This window comes from Rhinopithecus bieti, unplaced genomic scaffold (assembly GCF_001698545.2).
Source record: "Rhinopithecus bieti isolate Rb0 unplaced genomic scaffold, ASM169854v2 scaffold_30732, whole genome shotgun sequence".
Taxonomy (NCBI): Eukaryota; Metazoa; Chordata; class Mammalia; order Primates; family Cercopithecidae; genus Rhinopithecus; species Rhinopithecus bieti.
In genome coordinates, this window is record NW_016814045.1 from 2,443,570 (window position 1) to 2,464,518 (window position 20,949).

A 20,949-nucleotide genomic window follows, 5' to 3' on the forward strand; every position below is an offset into this window, starting at 1 on the left:
TTTAAAAAAAAAAAAAAAAAAAAGGCCAGGCGCACTGGCTCACGCCTATAATCCCAGCACTTTGGGAGGCCGAGGTGGGTGGATCACAAGGTCGGGAGATCGAGACTATTCTGGCTAACGCGGTGAAACCCTGTCTCTATTAAAAATACAAAAAATTGGCCGGGCGCGGTGGCTCACGCCTATAATCCCAGCACTTTGGGAGGCCGAGGCAGGTGGATCACGAGGTCAGGAGATTGAGACCATCCTGGCAAACACGGTGAAACCCCGTCTCTACTAAAAATACAAAAAAAAAATTAGCCGGGCGTGGTGGCGGGCGCCTGTAGTCCCAGCTTCTCGGGAGGCTGAGGCAGGAGAATGGCGTGAACCCGGGAGGCAACGGAGCTTGCAGTGAGCAGAGATTGTGCCACTGCACTCCAGCCTGGGCGACAGGGCGAGACTCTGTCTCAAAAAAAAAAAAACAAAAAACAAAAAATTAGCCGGGTGTGTTGGTGGGCGCCTGTAGTCCCAGCTGCTCAGGAGGCTGAGGCAGAATGGCGTGAACCCGGGAGGTGGAGCTTGCAGTGAGCCGAGATCCCGCCACTGCACTCCAGCTTGGGCAACAGAGCAAGACTCTTCAAAAAAAAAAAAAGAGGTATAGGCACAATATAATCAAACAACAGGTTGCTCATACATTCACCATCGAACATTCGTTCATTTAGCAAATGTTTATTGGCCAATGTTCTGGGAGCTTGTGATACATGAGAGTACAAAATGGCGAAGATCCTTGCTCTTACAGAAATTTCATTTTGGCAGGAGAGACAAAAAATAACTAAGTAGCTTACGTAGTATGTTAGAGAATGTTCAGTACACAGAAAAGGAGCAAAGTGAGGGAGCTGAGGTGTGTTTGGGGGTGGTGAAGAAAGGGCAGTGGTAATGATGACCAAGAGTACCATTGAATATGGTCTTCAGGGAAGAAGATCTCGTTGAGAAAATGAGATTTGAGCTAAGACTTGAATGAGGTGAGAGAGCATTTCAAATAGAAAGCATAGATAGAACAAGCACTCCAGAGTGTGATCACATATATAGCTTGGTCAAGGGATAGCAAAGAGGCAAGTGTACATGTAGCATAATGAGTGAGGAGAGGAGAGAAGAACATCAGGACAGAGTGCAGCAGAGTAGAGGTCGGTTAGTGGTCTGCCCCAGAGGCCTAGCTCTTGCTTTGTGTGGGATGGGAGTGAGCCATTGGAGAGTTTTAAACAGATGAGTAACATGATCTGACTTATGCCTTAAAAGGGCCAATCTGACTGCCATGCTGAGAATACACCTTACTAGGGCAAGGGCGGAGGCACTTGTGAGTGACAGATGCCACAGTCCAGGCACCCTAGACCAGGGCTGTAGCAGTGGTCAGGATGAAGATTGGTCAGGTGCTGGATGCATTTTCTAGGTAAAGACAGCAGGATTTTCCGATAGATTGCATGCAAAGTGTGAGAGAGAAAGGAAAGAGTAACTTCTGGAGCTGAGCAACTAGAAGGATGGAGTTGCTGTCAACCAAGTGGAGAGAACTGCAGGGGGAGTAGACTTAGGAAGGAAGAGCAGGAGTTCATTTGAACACGCTGAGACTTAGATGCCTATTACCTATCTGAGAGGACATGTGGCTTGACAGTTTGATATACCAATCTGGAGTTTAGGAGAGAGATCTGGGCTGAAGATAAGTATTTGAGAGTTGCTGGCATATAGCTAGTATGTAAAGACATTAAGTTGGTTGGGAATGAAGCAGAGGAGAGGATCAAGGAATAAGCCATGGGTCTCCAGACAACAGAGGGTGGTAAGAAGAGGAAAAGCAGCAATGATTCTGAGAAAGAGTGATTAGAAAGGAGGGAGAGAAACCGAGTGTATTGGAAGCCGTGTGAAGGAAATGTATCAAGCAGAGAATTGCCAACAGTGTCGAATGCTTCTGACAGGGCAAATACAAAGAGGACCAAGGATAGACCAATAGATGTAGCAACCTGGGTGACCCTGACTTTGGAGGGCAGCTTTGGACAAGGACTGGGGACAAAAGCCTGACTAGAGTGAGTCTAAAATAAAACAGAGGGGAGAAATTGGAAGCAGCAATGCAGACAACTCTTTCTTTTTTTCCTTTTTTTCTTTTCTTTTCCTTTTTTTTTTTTTTTTTTTAGATGGAGTCTCTGGAGTCTCGTTCTGTCGCCCAGGCTGGAGTACAGTGGCGGATCTCGGCTCACTGCAACCTCCACCTTCCAGGCTCAAGCGATTCTCCTGCCTCAGCCTCCCAAGTAGCTGGGATTACAGGCGCCTGCCACCACGCCCAGCTAATTTTTCTAATTTTAGTAGAGATGGGGTTTCACCATGTTGGCCAGGCTGATCTCAAACTCCTAACCTCAGGTGATCCACCCACCTTGGCCTCCCAAAGTGCTGGGAATATAGACGTGAGCCACCATGCCCAGCCTACAGACGACTGTTTCTAAAACATAAGCCATTTTTATTATTTCATGTCAGTATTCAGTATCCCCACTGATTATCTACATATACCATGATTGGATGGTTTTAATCAGTGATCAAATTGTATGTCTGTTTTCTCTTCATACTATATCATAGATACCTAAGGGATACTATATAATCTTCATATTCGTCTCTTTATTTTTTAGACAGAGTCTAGCTCTGTCCCCAGGCTGTAGTGCAGTGGTGTGATCTTGGCTCACTGCAACCTCCACCTCTCGGGTTCAAACAATTCTCCTGCCTCAGCCTCCTGAGTAGCTGGAATTATAGGCATGTGCCACCATGCCTAGCTAATTTTTGTATTTTTAGTAGCGATTGGGTTTCACCATGTTGGCCAGGCTGGTCTCAAACTCCTGACCACAGGTGATCCTCCTGCCTGGGCCTCCCAAAGTGCTGGGATTACAGGCGTGAGCCACTGTGCCTGGCCCGTATTTGTCATTTTTAATACATCAAAAGGATGTGTCAATATATTTTAACACATAATGGAGGAAGTCCTAGCCAGAGCAGGAGAAAGAAATAGAAGATATCCAAATAGGAAAAGAAGTCAGAATATCTCTCTTCACTGTTGATATGATTCTATACCTAGAAAACCCTAAAGATTCTGCCAAAATACTTGTAGAACTGATAAGTGATTTCAGTAAAGTTTCAGGATACAAAATAAATATAAAAAATCAATAACATTTTTATACACCAATAATGTTCAAACTGAGACCCAAATCAAGAATGCAATCCCATTTCCAGTAGCCACACACACACACACAAAATACCTAGGAATACATCTAGCCAAGGAGGTGAAAGATCTTTATAAGGAGAACTGCTAAACACTGCTGAAAGAAATCACAGATGACACAAACAAATGGAAAAACATTCCATGCTCATGGATCGGAAGAATCAACATTGTTTAAATGGCCATACTGCATAAATCAACCTGCAGATTCAATGCTATTCATATCAAACTACCAATATCATTTTTCACAGAATTGGAAAAAGCTATTCTAAATTCATTTTGAGCCAGAAAAGAGTCAAATGGCCAAAGCAAATCTAAGCAAAAAGAACAAAGCCAGAGGCATCATATTATCCAACTTCAAACTATACTATAAGGCTGCAGTATCCAAAACAGCATGATACTAGTACAAAAGCAGACACATAGACCAATGGAACAGAATAGAGAATTTAGAAATAAAGCCGCATACCTACAGCTATTCGATCTTCAACTAAGTCGACAAAAATATGCAGTAAGGAAAGGACTTCCTGTTCAATAAATGGTGTTGGGATAGCCAGCTAGCCATACGCAAAAGAATAAAACTGGGCCCCTACCTTTTACCATATTCAAAAATTAAGTCAAAATGGATTAAAGATTTAAATGTAAGATATCAAACTATAAGAAGCCTAGAAGAAAACCTAGGAAACACTATTCTGTACATTAGCCTTGGGAAAGATTTTATGTGTAAGTCCTCAAAAGCAATTGCAACAAAAACTAAAATTGACAAATGGGACCTACTTAAACTAAAGAGCTTCTGCATAGCAAAAGAAGCTATCAACAGAGTAAACAGACAACCTATGGAATGGGAGAAAATATTTGTAAACTATGCATCCAGTAAAGGTCTAATATCCAGAATCTAGAAGGAACTTAAAAAAATCAACAAGCAAAAAACAACCCCATTAAAAAGTGAGCAAAAGAATGAACAGACACTTCTCAAAAGAAGACATAAAAGAGGCTAACAAACATATGAAAAAATGCTCCACATCTGTGATCATCAGAGAAATGCAAATCAAAACCACAGTGAGATACCATCTCACACCAGTCACAATGGCTATTATTAAAAAGTCAAAAAACAACAGATGCTGGTGAGGATGTGGAGAAGAGAGAACACTTATATGCTGTCAGTGGGAATGTAAATTAGTTCAACCACTGTGGAAAGCAGTTGGAGATATCTCAGAGAACTTAGAACTACCATTCAACCCAGCAGTCCTATTACTAGCTATATATCCAAAAGGAAAGAAATCATTCTACCAAAAGATACATGCACTCATATGTTCCTTACATTACTATTCCTAATATCAAAAACATGGCACCAACCTCAGTGCCCATCAGTGGTGGATTGAATAAAGAAAATGTGGTGCATATGCACCATGGAATACTATACAGCAATTAAAAAGCAAAAATCATGTCCTTTGCTGCCACATGGATGCAGCTGGAGGCCATTATCCTAAGCAAATTAACACAAGAACAGACAAATCAAATACCAGATGTTCTCACTTATAAGTGGGAGGTAAACAATGGGTACTTATGGACATAAAAGATGGCAGCAATAGATAGCAGGGACTACTAGAGAGGGTAGGGAGATGGGAGCAAAAGTTGAAAAACTACCTATTGGGTACTATGCACAGTACCTGGGTGACCAGTTCAATCACACCCCAAACCTCAGCATCATACAATACATCTGTGTAACAAACATGTACATGTACCCCCTGAATCTAAAATTTAAAAGTTAAATTTTTTGAAAAAGTAAAAAATAAAACATGTAATGGAAGTACCGTAATGCCCCTATTGCCAACCTTTTGGTTTATTTTCATTTATTAGTTACTTCAGATAGCACTGAGGGAAGATTCTTTGTGTATGTTACTTTCTTTGTGATAATTTCCTGAAAATTCATTTCCAAGTATAGGATTTTTAAGTCAAAGTTATAAATACTTTGGGAGCTTTTAGTATACCTTCCTAGATTGGTGAATATTTCCAAAAGATTATATCAGCCTGGATTGCCACAAGCCATGAGGGTACTGTTTTCCTCAGACCTTCATCAGTATGGGGCTATCATCATTTCTTTTGACTTCTGATACATTTATCATGGGTTTAAACTCTTACTTCATTGTTTCGAATTTATACTCCTTTGCATAGTAGTAACAAGGTTGAATATTCTCCAGATGTTTGTAAGAGAATTGCTTTTGTTGTTGCTAAGGCCCTTGGAAAATGTAGTATTGTTAGTGGCGTGGGTGTGTATGCAGTGTGGAGAAAACAGGTGTGTGGCAAGTGTAGGAAGGGGTGGGTGTATGGAGAGCTCATGAGTGTACTGCCATGTGTGCTGTATGGAGAATGTGTATGGAGTGTGTTTGTAGGGAGAGGTTTAGAGCATGGAGCAGAAGAAAGTGGAGAAGTGGTTCTCAATGATGCCTGCACTAAAGCAGATACAAGCTTGGGAAGTAGCTGCTTTTGGAAAGAGGGATATGAGGGAGATGTTTTATGTGGGAAATTTTATGGTGCACTGAATTATTAAGCTGTATCTATGTATACTTTTAATTAAAACAAGAACTAAAACGTAGTGGCCAAGGCGATCTCAAAGGGCCTGCCAGTTATAAAGTTACCTATTTTGGTAAGACGGACTTGAGGAAGGGTAGCGTCAGCAGAAGGGGCTGGGCTGTGGGAGGACCCCCTCAGGGTGTGACAGTTCAGAACCAACAGCATTAACACAACTCTTCTTTTTTTTTTTGAGACAGAGTTTCATTCTTGTCACCCAGGCTGGAGTACAATGACGCGATCTTGGCTCACTGCAACCTCTGCCTCCTAGGTTCAAGTGATTCTCCTGCCTCAGCCTCCTAAGTAGCTGGGATTACAGGCACGCGCCACCACGCCCAGCTACTTTTTGTACTTTTAGTAGAGACAGGGTTTCGCCATGTTGGTCAGGCTGATCTTGAACTCCTGAACTCAAGCGATCCACCCGCCTCGGTCTCCCAAAGTGCTGGTATTACAGGCGTGAGCCACTGCACCCAGCCAATACAGCTCTTTAGAACCAGGTAAAGAACTTTTAAAAGGCCCAATGCCCTTGAAGGATAATCTTTTCAGCAATTGCTGGTACAACTGGTATCCACATGGAAAAAAAATACGCCTCCACTTCTACCTTTGCCTCACACCATGTGTAAAATTAAACTCAAAATGGACCGTAGACCTAAACATAAAAGCTAAAACTATAAAACATCTAGAAGAAAGCATAGGAGAAAATCTGCAAGATTTTATTATAGACAAAGATTTTTTTTAGACAAGTCATAAAAAGCACTAACCAGAAAAGAAAAATTGATAAATTTTGTTTCATCAAATTAAAACCTTTATTCCTCAAAAGACATTATTAAGAAACTGAAAAGACAAGCCACAGATAAGGAGACAATATTGCAATACATGTATCTAACAAAGAACCCATATTCCAAGTATGTAAAGAAGTCCTACAACTTAATAGTAAGAAGCAGCTGGCACAGTTGCTCATGCCTATAATCCCAGCACTTCAGGGTGCTAAAGTGGAGGGTCATTGAGCCCAGGAGTTCAAGACCAGCCATAGCAAAACATAAGGCAACATAGTGAGACCTCATCTCTACAAAAATAAAAATGCAAAATCAGGGGCATGGTGGTGCATGCCTGTAGTCCCAGCTACTTGGGAGGCTGAGGCTGGAGGATCACTTCAGCCCAAGAGTTCAAGACCAGCCTGGACAGCATAGTGAGACCTCCGTCTCAAAAAATAAAAAATAAAACTCCAACGAGGTATCATTACATACCCACTATGATGACTAAAATGAGGAAAAAATAACAATACCAACTGCTAGCAAGGATGTGGAAGAACTAGAATTCAGATACACTGCTGGGGAGAATGTAAAATGGTACAACCAGTTTGGAAAAGTTTGCCAGTTTCTTATGAAATTCGACATATACTTGCCAAGTGTAACCCAGCAATTCTATCCCTGGTATTTTTGCCCAAGAGAAATGAAAACATGCCCACACAAAGACTTAAGAGTGTTAGTCATAATAATCCCTAACTGGAAGCAAACTAACAATTTATCACAAAGTCCATGTGATATATTCATACAATAGAATATTATTCAGCAATAACAAGAAATGTACAACAGATCCAGCAATAGGGATGAGTCTCAAAAACCTTCTGCTTAGTGAAAGAACCAAGGCCCTAAGAGCAAATACTGTGTGAGTCCATGCATATGAAGTTCTAAAACAGGTAAACTGGGAGAGGGGGTGGGTAGAGGAGATTGCTTGGGAGCATCTAAGGGATCATTGGGGTAAAGGAAATATTCTTAGAAATGTAACAAATTGATGCCCACTTCACACTATAGATAATTCACTGGCAATCTCTCGGGTGATTCCAGTGTGCACCCAGTTTGAGAACCAGTTTTGGTGTGAGTTTGTGCATTGTTTATGTCTGTTTGTGCACCCATCTATTCTTGTTGGTTTACAAAAGAGACCATGAGTCACCAAAAATGGTCGCCAAGCCATCTGGTTTGTCCAGACCTTCAGGTAAGGGTCTCACATACCTTTATAATTTTCCAGAGCCGGGCTGAAGTCTAAGGCCAAAGGGAGGGTGCCCCTTCCAGATGAAATCCAGAACACTGTGGGAGGATCCACCTAGGTGTCGCTTAGGGGACTTGACACGGGCCCAGCATTTCAACCAGCACCTGGGCAGGTGATTCCACCCGGAGCCCGCATCACACCTGCTGGCCTAAGTGACCAATCGGCCCATGTGTTTGTCATCTCTTAGACACTGGTTCTCACCTTGGGTGGCACATTGGAATTATTTGGGGAGCTTTGTAAATCATCATTGTTTTATTCTCACTCCCAGAGACTGGAATTTGATTGGTCCAGAGTAGGATCGAGATTTTTCAAAATTTTTCCCGGGTAATGCTAACGTTCAGCCAGGGACTCTCAGCTATATCTGCACCAATGTCACCCAGAGAAGCTTTAAAAACTCTCAATACCTGAGCCCCATTCCTGGAAATTCTAATTTAAGTGTTCTGGGGCAGGAGGGGTAGGGTTCTCTTTTGTTTGTTTGTTTGTTTTTTAAGCTTCTCTGCTAATTCTAACATGCAGCAAAGACCCAGAATCACTGGATGAGGCATTGACTTTAAAAAAAAAAAAAAAAAAGCAATTTCGCTGAGAATGTGGCGGGAGAGACATGCTTGTGTGCTGTTTTTCAGAACAGATATTACCTACCTTTGGAAGGTAATTTGGTAATATCTATTAAAATTGTAAGTGTGTGTACCCTCTCATCTAGTGGTTTCTCTTTAAGAAACCTATCCCACAGAATTAATAGCAGAAGTTCATAGACACATGTTTTTAAGAACCCTTAACTGCAGCATTGAATGTAGTAGCAAAAGGACTGAAAACAATTCAGATATTTCCCATTGAGGTCTAGGTTAAATAAACCCAAATGCCATAGCATGGAACACTATACAGCTGTTTAAAAGATGGTGCACCTACAGGCAAAAATGATCATGCTATATCATTTGGAGATGAAAACAAGTCACAGACCAATATGTATGGCATGGTCCATGATGCATTAAAGTAACCCTTGTTTATATAGGCACGTATGTATAAACAAAAATTCACATATAATCAGAAGGCAGTATCTGCGTGAGACTCAACAACAGTTACCTCTGGGCAATGGGATTGGAGAGATGGAAACTTTTTTTTTTTTGAGACGGAGTTGCGCTCTGTCTCCCAGGCTGGAGTGCAGTGGCGTGATCTCAGCTCACTGCAAACTCCGCCTCCCAGATTCACACCATTCTCCGGCCTCAGCCTCCTAAGTAACTGGCACTACATGTGCCCGCCACCACAAATATTCTTTGTATTTTTAGTAGAGACGGGGTTTCACCGTGTTATCCAGGATGGTCTCGATCTCCTGACCTCGTGTTCCCCCCGCCTCGGCCTCCGAAAGTGCTGGGATTGCAGGCGGGAGCCACCGCGCCCGGCCAAAACTCCTTATTTCACAAACTTGTCGTGGTGGAATTGTGGGATTTTTCTTTTTTGTATTTTCATTATTTTCAGTGAAAATCAGATCTTTTAAAAGTTACAAACTTTTTTTTTTTTTTTGAAACGGAGTCTTGCTCTGCCACCCAGGCTGGAGTGCAGTGGCCGAATCTCAGCTTACTGCAAGCTCCGCCTCCCGGGTTTACGCCATTCTCCTGCCTCAGCCTCCCGAGTAGCTGGGACTACAGGCGCCTGCCTCGTCGCCCGGCTAGTTTTTTGTATTTTAAGTAGAGACAGGGTTTCACCGTATTAGCCAGGATGGTCTCGATCTCCTGACCTCGTGATCCGCCCATCTCGGCCTCCCAAAGTGCTGGGATTACAGGCTTGAGCCACCGCGCCCGGCCAAAAGTTACAAACTTTAAGAAACATTGTCAACCTGCTCAAGACAGGCTGAGCTGCTTTTTTCTGTGACCTGTATGTACCAGCTGGAGGTGTAGGGCAGATCCCTCAGGGGGACACACAGGTCCTGAACGCCGAGGGAATCCACAGCTGCTGATGGGAGATGGGAACCCACAGCAGCTGTTCTGTAGCCCAGTTTTACAAATTCCACCTCCCCCTTGTTTTTTTGTTTTGTCTTTGTATTATTTTTGCAGTCGTCCCTGCCTCTCGTTTGGTTTGAAAGGATGGAAAGCTTTCCTCATGAGGGGCACTTTTTTGTAGCCACTGTCAGCAGTCTTCAGACCTCACTTTTTTTCTCAGAAAAGGGAGGAAAAGCTTGAAGAATTGCTGTTCATAGACGATTTATAAATTGGTCCTAGACTGGGCACAGTGCCTCACGCCTGTAATCCCAGCACGTTGGGAGGCCAAGGCAGGTGGTCACCTGAGGTCAGGAGTTCAAGACTAGCCTGGTTAACATGGTGAAACCCTGTCTCTACTAAAAATACAAAAATTAGCTGGGCGTAGTGGCGGGTGCCTATAATCCCAGCTACTTGAGAGGCTGAGGCAGGGAAAATTACTAGAACCCAGGAGGCAGAGGTTGCAGTGAGCCGAGATCGTGCCCCTGCACCCCAGCCTGGGAGACAGAGCAAGACTCCATCTCAAAAAAAGAAAAAGAAAACAACAACAACAAAAACTGGTCCTAGGCAATAGTTTGGGTTTTACTTTCTCTATCATTTGTTTCCTTTAACTGGCACAAGTGCTTTCGTTTCCTGTTTCCTGGGAAGTAGTGACGCAGGGTTCATTACCCTTTAACAGATACAAAACTAGATTCAGAGAGGTTAAACAGCCTTTCTGTTGTAACACAGCGATTATTGGCAGGAATGAGAACTTGGCTCTGCTGCTTCTTTGATCTTTCTTCCACTGGAGATGCTCATTGGACCTGTTTAGGTAGAATGAGAGCTAAAGGCCCTAGATTGGGAGGCATAAACTCCAGTGTTCCCAGGTCTAGGCATATGACATAAGTGAATGAAGCAGACCAGGTTTTGACAGATGGAGTGCTGAAATTTCTGGCCAATTGTGAACCCAAGGTGGCCAGAACTTCTGAATGATCAAGAAAAGCCATAAAACAAGATTTAAATGAATCCATCTCTCTATTTTTTACATACCAGTAACCAATTCAGAAGCAATATGTATCTGGTGGCTGGATTCACCACATTGCCCTGATTGTACAATTTCTGGTTTGTTGATCACTGCTAACACCACCCAACAAGTGGGGGTGACTGAGGAGTTAATAGTCCATGGGCATTGACTCTTTGACATTATTTTAACCTCTTCCATAGCTAGTCAGCTGCTTTTTTTTTCAGATCATTATTGTGTATGTTTTTTGTATACATAATTTTGTAAAAAGTAAAATATCCTAAAATATCCTGCCACCTAGTTATTGATATTTTCCTATTTTCTCATCTTTTTGAGAATGTGCATATTGATTTTGATAGATACAGTTATTTATTCAGTTTTATGACTTGCATATTATAAGCACCTTTCCATTTTATTAATTTTTCTTCAAAGGCATTATCTTTATAATAGTGCATTCTGTGAATATAGCATACATATTTGAACACTTGTTTCCTACGTGACTTTGAGCAAGTTACTTATTGAACACTTGTTTCCTATGTGACTTTGAGCAAGTTACTTAACCTATGTCTCAGTTTTCTCATTGGTAGAATGGGGATAGTAATAGAATCTATAAGGTTAGTGTAAGGATTTAAGAAGTAAACATATGTAAAGTACTTAGAATAGCACTTACCATAGAATGAATGACGTGTGCTTGCTATTTCATAATATATTATTATTATCATGGTTTTGTACAAATATATGTTTGACTGAATTTAAATTACTTTTTATAATGAATTACTATAGGGAGAATTATTGGTCAAAGCGTATTAACATTTTAAGGCTCTTAATTTGCGTAGTCAGGTAGTCTTCTAGTAAGGCTATTCTAATTTACATTTCCAGCTGGCTGTGGGGTACCTATTTCTCCATGTTCTCTGAAACATTAGTTATTTTTCTTTCCTTTAGTCTTCACCAAGGGATATTACCTTTAGCCTCTCTGTCTAGATTAGTACTCCAACCGGGTCCTTATTCAGGCTGTTCTCAGAGATTGACATTGGGTTTGGAAATTGATCCTGGTTTATTCTTTTTTTTTTTTTTTTTTTTTGAGACAGAGTTTCACTGGAGTACAGTGGCACAATCTCAGCTTGCTGCAACCTCCCCCTCCCAGGTTCATGCAATTCTTCTGCCTCAGCCTCCTGAGTAGCTGGGATTACAGGTGCCTGCCACTATACTGGCTACTTTTTGTATTTTTAGTACAGACGGGGTTTTACCATGTTGACCAGGCTGGTCTCAAGCTCCTTGACCTCAAGTGATCCACCTGCCTTAGCCTCCCAAAGTGCTGGGATTACAGGCATTAGCCACCGCACCCAGCCCCCTGGCTTATTATTTGTTTGACTACTCCAAACGGAGAATCACTGTCATTTAGTAAATGAGTTTGCCCCACTTACATTTATTGTGATTTGTCTATGCATTTTGCTTTTTGTTTTCTGTTAGTGGATTCCACAGGCCACCAGCCCAACAGATATTTGTGAGATGCTGACCTAGAATCTCTGGGGTCTGTTCCAGAAACCACTCAGATTGAGGATCCTCGAGTACAATGGCGGCGGGAACAGGAACATATGCTGAAGGATTACCTGGTGGTGGCCCAGGAGGCTCTGAGTGCTCAAAAAGAGATCTACCAGGTGAAGCAGCAGCGCCTGGAGCTTGCACAGCAGGAGTACCAGCAACTGCATGCCGTCTGGGAGCATAAACTGGGCTCCCAGGTCAGCTGTGAGTACCTCCCACTACCACCACCCCCACCACCACCAACAGAGAATGGCCACACTGAGTTCTGCCAATATTACTTCTCAAGTCTGCCCATTTTTCTTCACCTCTACTCTTTGTCCAAACCACCATCTTGTCTACTGCTCTTCCTGCTCCTACCTGTGCCTTGCAGTGATTCATTCGCTGTTTGCATTTCATTTTGTTTCATTTGTGATCATCTCAGAATGCCAATCGGGTTACATATCTCCTTGTTTAAAAACTTTCTGGGACTAGGGGAATTGGGAGTGGGGAATTCTTAGTTAACAAGTACAGAGTTTCAGTTTGGGAAGAAGAAAAATTTCTTAGAGGTGAATGGTAGTATGTTCACAACAGTGTAAATGTACTTAATGCTACTGAACAGTACACTTAATTAATGGCTAAAATGGTAAATTTTATGTTGCATATATTTATCACAATTTCAAAACAATCAAATACCCTTCAGTGGCTTCCCCTCACTCTTTCCATGGCCTACACAGCCCTCCGTGGTCAGGCCCTTGCCAGCCACTCCTGCCTCATCTCATGCCCTCCTCACTAGGCTCCAGATGCACTGAGTCCCCAGCCTGCCATTCTGCTTCCCTACCCCACCCTGCAATTTTCCACCTCAGTCCCTTAGTATTTGCCAGTCCCCTTCCTAGAATGCTTTGTCACCCATCCATTTGCAAGGCTAAATCCTTCTCAGTCTTCAAGTCTCATCCTTCAGGTCATCACCTCTGAGAGGTCTGCCCTGACAGCTCTATCAGAAGCCTCTCTTCCTCAACTCTAGTCTCAGCCATCCATGGCTGTCTATTTCCTTCATGGCACATATCACAATAAATCTGCTTGTATGTTATCAGTATTTCCTCCACCAGAACATAAACTTGGTAAGGGAGGGGCTCCTATCCTATTCCTGGTACCCAGAGGAGGAGAGAAAGCACACCAAAAGCCCCTTGTTCTTTTTTTTTTTCTTTTTTCTTTTCTTTTTATTGAGGTGGACCCTCTCTCTGTCACCCGAGCTGTAGTGCAGTGGCGCAATCTTGGCTCACTGTAACCTCCGCCTCCCAGGGTCCAGCAATTCTCCTGTCTCAGGCTTTCAAGTAGCTAATTTTTGTATTTTTATTAGAGACAGAATTTCCCCATGTTGACCAGGCTGGTCTCGAACTCCTGACCTCAGGTGATCCACCTGCCTCAGCCTCCCAAAGTGCTGGGATTACAGGCATAAGCCATCAAGCCAAATCTCACTATTTCTAATAACCAAATTGTTCCTGTATTTATTGAGTCTCTGTTTCATGCTAGGCACTCTGCTGTAGTCTGAATATGCTATTTCTGTTAATCCTCATAACAGTTCTATGAGCAAGAACAATTAATGTCACCTTTTAACAGATTAGGAAACTGAGGCTTAGGATCAACAGTGTGCCCGGGGTCTTACAGCTGGTGAGAGATAGTGATAACTTGCAAATCCATTCTGTTGTCCCCACAGTGTTTTCAGTGTGGGCCAGGCCAGGGGGACTAGCGTCAGGGCATGGTGTCAGGGTGGCCATGGCTGGGTTGGGCCATTGAACTCTCCTCTAGTGTGAAGCCCTCACTTTGAGAAGTTCTGTCTGCTACCAAGACAGGACAAACTCGGCCAGGGCACTTACTGTCCCAGCCCTGCCTTTTTCCTTAGCAGCTCAGGAAAACCCCCGGAATCTCAGCGATTGTGGAAAAGAACTGTATTACATTCATTAGCTATTCTGTGTCAAGTAAAGTTCTGGAGACTCTTAGGAAGGTTTTAGCACTTAATCTGTCTTAGTCAACTCGAGCTGCCATAACAAAATACCGTAGATTGCGTGACTTAAACAATAGACATTTATCTTCTTACAGTTCTGGAGCCTGGACGTCTGAGATTTCGGGTACCAGCATGGTCAGGTTCTGGCAAGGGTTCTCTTCCTGGCTTGCAGACAACTGCCTTCTCTAGTGCCTCTTTCTATAAGGGCAGTAATCCCATCATGAGAACCCTACCCTCAAGACCTCATTTAAGCCTGACTATTTCCCCAAAGCATCATCTTCAAATACTGTCACTTGGGGGATTAGGACATCAATGTATTATATTTTTTGGGGGAAGATACAATTCAGTTCATACCATTATTGTTAAAACAGTCCTGGAAGGGAGATGTTATTGTCCCTGTTGAACCTCAGGTTTAAAGGAGCAAAGTGATTTCTCTCATTCTCTCTAAAGTCCCACAGTTTGAAAAGTGTCAGATGTATATAAAAACAAACCTTTGTATTTTGGGGGACAAGATATTTACATGGATTCATAATTCCATGTCAGGTAATGAGAATTACCCCACAGATCACTCACTAAATTCAGAAGGATGTACTTTTACATTGGAGAGATGTGCAGCCACCACTTTACATAGTGGTAAAATTAGCATAACCAGTAATGAGACCAGGTGATATCAGTGCCTTCTGATGTGATGCAATAAAGACATCATGGAGGATCCCTCATAAGAATATTTAATCTGAATCTAATCAAGAGCACAGCCAGGCAAATCCATAATATGGATTTTTCTATAAGACAATTAGACTAGATTTTTTTTTAAAGTCTAAAGAGGCATATCACCAAATGAAATGTTTGTACCTTGAATTAGAGCATAAAATGGGGGAAAAGCAGCCCTAAAAGACATTCTCAGACAATTGGAGACTTTCTTGAGTTGTGATAATGGAGTTATGAATATGTAGGAGAATGTCTACATAGATTTTTATGAAGATGCATGTGGCAGCATATCTGCAGTTTATTCCAAAAAACGTCCAAGAAAAAAAGGAAAGGAAAGAAAAAAGTAAAAACTCATCCGGGCACAGTGGCTCACACCTATAATCCCAGCAATTTGGGAGGCTGAGGTGGGTGGATCAACTGAGGTCAGGAGTTTGAGACCAGCCTAGCCAACATGGTAAAACCTTCTCTCTTCTGAAAATACAAAAATGAGCCAAGCATGGTGGCAGCTACTATAATCCCGGCTACTCGGGAGGCTGAGGCAGGAGAATTGCCTGAACCTGGGAGGCGGATGTTGCAGTGAGCCAAGAATGCAGCACTGTACTCCAGCCTGGGGGACAGAGCGAGACTCTATCTCAAAAAACTAAATAAATAAATAAATAATTGTCAATGGCACATTGATGGCTTTCAATATGGTCCAGATTTTCGTCTTTTGCCACCATTTCTAATCATGGTTAATGGAGGGCTTACTGTGAACCACCCTAATGAGAGGAAGAAAGAACTGGGGTGGGAAGAGGTATGGCAAGAAGAAGCTTGGGAAAATATTAAAAATTTGTGGCTCTAAGAGAAGGATATATTGAGATTCATTATATTATTCTTTCAAATTGTCTATAGATAAAAAGTTTCCAAAATTAAAAACCAGAGTTGGGCACTATGAGAATGAAACATTCACATGAGAAGCACTGTAGTAGAAGGCCAGGCACGGTGGCTTATGCCTGTAATCCCAGCACTTTGGGAGGCTGAGGCAGGCAGATCATGAGGTCAGGAGATTGAGACCATCCCAGCCAACATGGCGAAACCCCGTCTCTACTAAAAATACAAAAATTAGTTGGGCGTGGTGTCTCACACCTGTAGTCCCAGCTACTCGGGAGGCTGAGGCAGGAGAATCACTTGCTTGAACCCAGGAGACGGAGGTTGCAGTGAGCTGAGACAGCACCGCTGCACTCCAGCCTGGGAGACAGAGTGAGACTCCTTCCCTAAAAAAAAAAAAAAGCACTGTAGTGGGAGGTGGCAGCTGGACTCTGACGTCAGACAGCCTGGGTGTTCTCTAGGGGAGCATACTCCCTCTTTAAGTCTCAGAATCTTTATGTTTAACTATTGAATTTTTTTTTTTTAGTTAATTTTTAAATTCTTGGCACCCAACATGGGGCATGAATCTATGACCCTAAGATTAAGAGTCTCATTCTCTACTGACTAAGCCAGTCAGGCAGAAATGTTAATAGTACCTTCATCTCATGGGACCATGTCAGAGTTTCCTAACCTCAGCACCATTAACATTTCGGTCTGAGTAACTCTTCTTTGTGAGGGCTGTGTATTATAGGGTGTTTAGCAGCATCCTTGTTCTGTACCCACTAGATGCCAGTAGCACCCCCACCCAAGTTGTGATAACAAAAAGTGTCTCTAGATTTTGTCATAAGTCATAGGGGATAAAACTGCCCAAACCACTGGTCTAGGTAAGACACTTGGTACTGTTTCCTTAGAACATATTAATGGCTCAATAAATAGTCCTATTGATAGGAAACACATAATATTTTGAGGCTATGAACTCTGGAACCAGACTTTTTTGGTTCAAATCAAGGATATGCAAATTACTAACTGTTGTAATCTTGCACAAGTTATGCCACTTCTGTGCCTCAGTTTTCTTCATCTATAAAATTGGTCTACTCTTAGGATAATCTTCACAGGCGTGTTATGGGACCTAAATTAGTTAACAAATGTAAAGTCCTTGGAATAGTATTTTTCATATTCTTAACCTCTCAGTAAATTATTATTATTAATTCATTAGCATTGTAAATGAAAAAGAGGGTTTTTTTTTAACAGATCTCTGGAACCGCTAAGAATAAATCCATGACCAAAGGTAGGAAGTAAACAATGCAGTTCCTCATCCTTGTCATATGACTTCCAGACACTCCCAAGAGCTTCACTGGCCTCAGAGGCATCACCACCATTTTCAGTGTTAAATATCTTCCATCTGAAAGGACTGGGGTCATTTCAGGCAACTGGATCTGAGATTCAAACCACACAGAAACCGGGATTCCCCCAGCCCAAGCATCCCAGTTAAACAAGGTGTGACCCAAACCTCATCATGACTCTTGTCTTCAAGTTTTACACGCCAGGTTTGCCTTCCAAGTCAAGCTCTTGGCATGACAGATGGATGAAGTCACATACCTGTTGTCTAACTCAGATGGTTTGCCAGGGCTTGTGAGGGTTTTGCCGCCTGGGCTTGGCTGCTCTGGGTCCCAGACACGGATGGGGCCCTGCCTTGGGGATGGAGACTTTGCTGTCGACTCTCTGGTATAATCTCTAACTCCATGGGGAAGAAGGGAACTAACATTTAATATGCACCTGTTGTAAGCCTGGAGGCCAATGTGTTAGGCACTCTAAGTAACCTCCCTCCTGAATCACACACACAGTCCCTGAGACAGTGTTGTTCCCATTCTACAGACAAAGGAACTGAGGCCTCCAAAGAGGAAGTGGCTTCCCCAAAGGCACATTGGTAAAGAGTGGCAAGGTAGCCTTTGTAACCAGATATATCTGATCTCAAAATCAATTTTCTTAATTTAAGCCACGTCAGTCAGTCAAATACTAAGGTTCTTCAGCTACACTTGGTTCCACCACCCTCTAAAAGGTGAGAACTCAGGAGAACTGGATTCTTTGGGACCTTATGGTATTTTCCCCTCCCTAGGCCTTGATTTGCCATTTGGAAAATAAATCATTGGGGGCCTTCCAGTTGAAGCCAGGCAAATCATTGGGGGCCTTCCAGTTGAAGCCAGGCATGGTGGCATACACGTGTAGTTCCAGTTACTTAGGAGGCTGAAGTGGGAGGATTGCTTGAGCCCAGGATTCCAGTCCAGGCAACATCGCAAGATCTCATCTCTAAAAACTAAAAAATGCCAGTTGAACCACTCACTTGATTTTACTCACTGCAAAACTAGGAGTATATGAGATAGAATATATTTTTTAAGGCATACCTATATATAAGATTAGAGAAAATTGGAGAAGGAGCAGCAATAAAATTTGGAAGCTGGACAGCAGACAGACAGGTGGCAACCTATGTAGCAGACCTGAGAAAAGAGAAAATGGGCTGTTAGTGAGGAAGGCTCACAACACTGTTCTATAGAGCACTTGCAAAAACCGTGGATGTTGGTGGCAGCAGCTATTTCTGCAAGTAAGACTGAAGTGGGGAGGGTCTCAAAGAGGATTGAGTAAAAGTTGTTTCTGAGACAATTAGACCATGAAATCTTTTCCTTAAACTGATACAGTCAGGCAACCACCATCTTCAATCTGGCAAATGACTGGAAGTTTATTTTTTGGAGAGGGTAAAATAGAGTCTCTGGACTCCAGGACACAAGGCAAATTCAGAGCCAGAGTGCACTATCCTGAAAGCACAGTGAGTAAGTGAAGGGTTTTGAGACCTTAGCCCTCATATACCACTTGGTGCCCAGAATGGTGCCAGGTCATTACCCTCTAGAGTGGACAGTAGAGAACTCTACTAGAAATCTGACCAGGGAAGAGCTTTAGAGAAAAGCTGGAAAGACACTGACATTGAGGATTCCTGGATGAAACCAAATCATGTCCAGCCAAATCATGTGCTGTGGCCAGGCGCTCATGCCTGTAATACCAGCATTTTGAGAGGCCGAGATGGGAGGATCACTTGAAGTCAAAAGTTTAAGACCAGCCTGGGCAACATAGTAAGACTCTATCTCTACAAAAAATTTAAAGAAGAAAATTATCCGAGTGTGGTGGCAGGCACCTGTAGGCCCAGCTGTTCAGTAGGCTGAGGCAGGAGGATTCCCTGAGCCGAGGAGTTCAAGGTTACAGTGAGCTATGATTGTGCCACTTCACTTCAGCCAGGGCAACAGACACCCTGTCTCTTTTTTTTTTTTTTTTTTTTTTTGAGACGGAGTCTCGCTCTGTCACCCAGGCTGGAGTGCAGTGGCCGGATCTCAGCTCACTGCAAGCTCTGCCTCCCGGGTTCACACCATTCTCCTGCCTCAGCCTCCCGAGCAGCTGGGACTACAGGCGCCCGCCACCTCGCCCAGCAATTTTTTTGTATTTTAGTAGAGACGGGGTTTCACCGTGTTAGCCAGGATGGTCTCGATCTCCTGACCTCATGGTCCGCCCGTCTCGGCCTCCCAAAGTGCTGGGATTACAGGCTCGAGCCACCACGCCCGGCCTCCTGTCTCTTAAATAATAAAATAAATTTTAAAAATAGAAAACAAATCATGTGCTGTGCAACTCACAGTCCACAAACCCTGCTCCAGTCAGCATTTTGGGCTCCCATCCTTAAATGTGATCAGATAACCAAGATTCCAGATATCCGAGGAAAGCCTCTAACAGAGAAAATAGAGACTCAAACCAACATGTGGTGAAGGGAGGGCTTGGAGGAAACAAGGAGTGTACATGAAGAAGAGAACGTTAGGAGAAGCTACGTGGTCAGGAAACAAGAGCACGGTCCTACATTGTTTAAAAAGGAACCTTCAGAGAATAAAAAGAGCTCATGGAAATTAAAATATGAGAGTAGACACGAAAACTCCAAAGGAAGACTGGAAAATAAAACTGAGGAAACCTTCTAAAAATCAGAGCAAAAATACAAGATTGAAAATAAGTGGAAAAAAAAATAGACTACAAGGACAGGAAATCTACTATCTGAGGAAAATATGCTCCAGATAGAACAGAGGAAACAGAGGAGAAAAAGCATCGCTGAAATAATTCAGAAACATTTCCCAGAACTGAAGGAGGAGAATTTTTAGACTGAAAGGGTTCACTGAGTGTCCAACACAGTGGATGAAAGTCAGCTCACACCAAGATATCTCATTGTGGAACTTCAAACACTGGGATAATTCAAGATCCTAAAAGCTTTCGGAGAAAAATAAATCAGGTCACACAGAAATGATCAGGACTCAGAATAGCTCCAGACTTCTCACTAATAGTGATGGAAACCTAAAAGACCATGGTTTTTTTTTTTCCTTCAGGTTTTAAGGAAAATTATTTCTGACCTAGAATTCTATATCCAGCAAAACTACCTTTAATCAAGTGTAGGGCCGAATAAGTCTATTTTCAGACATGCGAGATTTCAGAAAGTTCATTTCCTTCATGGTTTCTTTCTCAGAAAGCTACTGGAGATGATGTTCTACCAAAATGAGGGGGTAGACCACGAAAAGGAAGACGTGGTATACAGAGAGGTGAGGAGACACGCAGAGGAACACAAAGGGGGATCTCAGGAAGCCAGCCGAGCACAGACAGCAGCTCGCTCACACTGAAGCAGGGCAGAAGCCCTGGCAGGACAGATCCCAAAATAGAAAACTCACCAGATTCACACTGGTCTGGACTTTAAGAGATGAGATTTAGGTAACCGGCAGAATGTGAGGTTGAATTAGTGTGAAGTTTGTAGAAACTAAGCAAATGTAAAAGTGACAATAATTAACTCAAGGGGAAAAAAAAGTGCTGAAAAGTAAAAGTAAGCAAAGTCAGCTAGCTGATTCTACCCTGAATAGTGTTTGCAGAGTAAAAATAACGCAAACACTGAAGATCACTTTCATCAAACGTATGCTATTGCTTTTAGGATGATGGGGAGATGGGAGAGGTGCATGTGTGTGCTGTAGGGGGTGGGGAAAGAAGGGAGGCTAAGTCC

General features: G+C 42.7%; 1 protein-coding gene across 10 annotated transcripts in view; it reads left to right on the forward strand.

Moving 5' to 3' along the window:
- WWC1 (WW and C2 domain containing 1) overlaps positions 1-20,949 on the forward strand; it is a 173,257-nt gene that overhangs the window by 75,387 nt on the left and 76,921 nt on the right. For all 10 annotated transcript variants that reach the window (XM_017849427.1, XM_017849428.1, XM_017849432.1 and 7 more), the window contains exon 3: positions 12,350-12,553. In XM_017849427.1, coding sequence (XP_017704916.1) covers positions 12,350-12,553 — 204 coding nt within the window. The remainder of the gene's footprint in view (positions 1-12,349; positions 12,554-20,949) is intronic.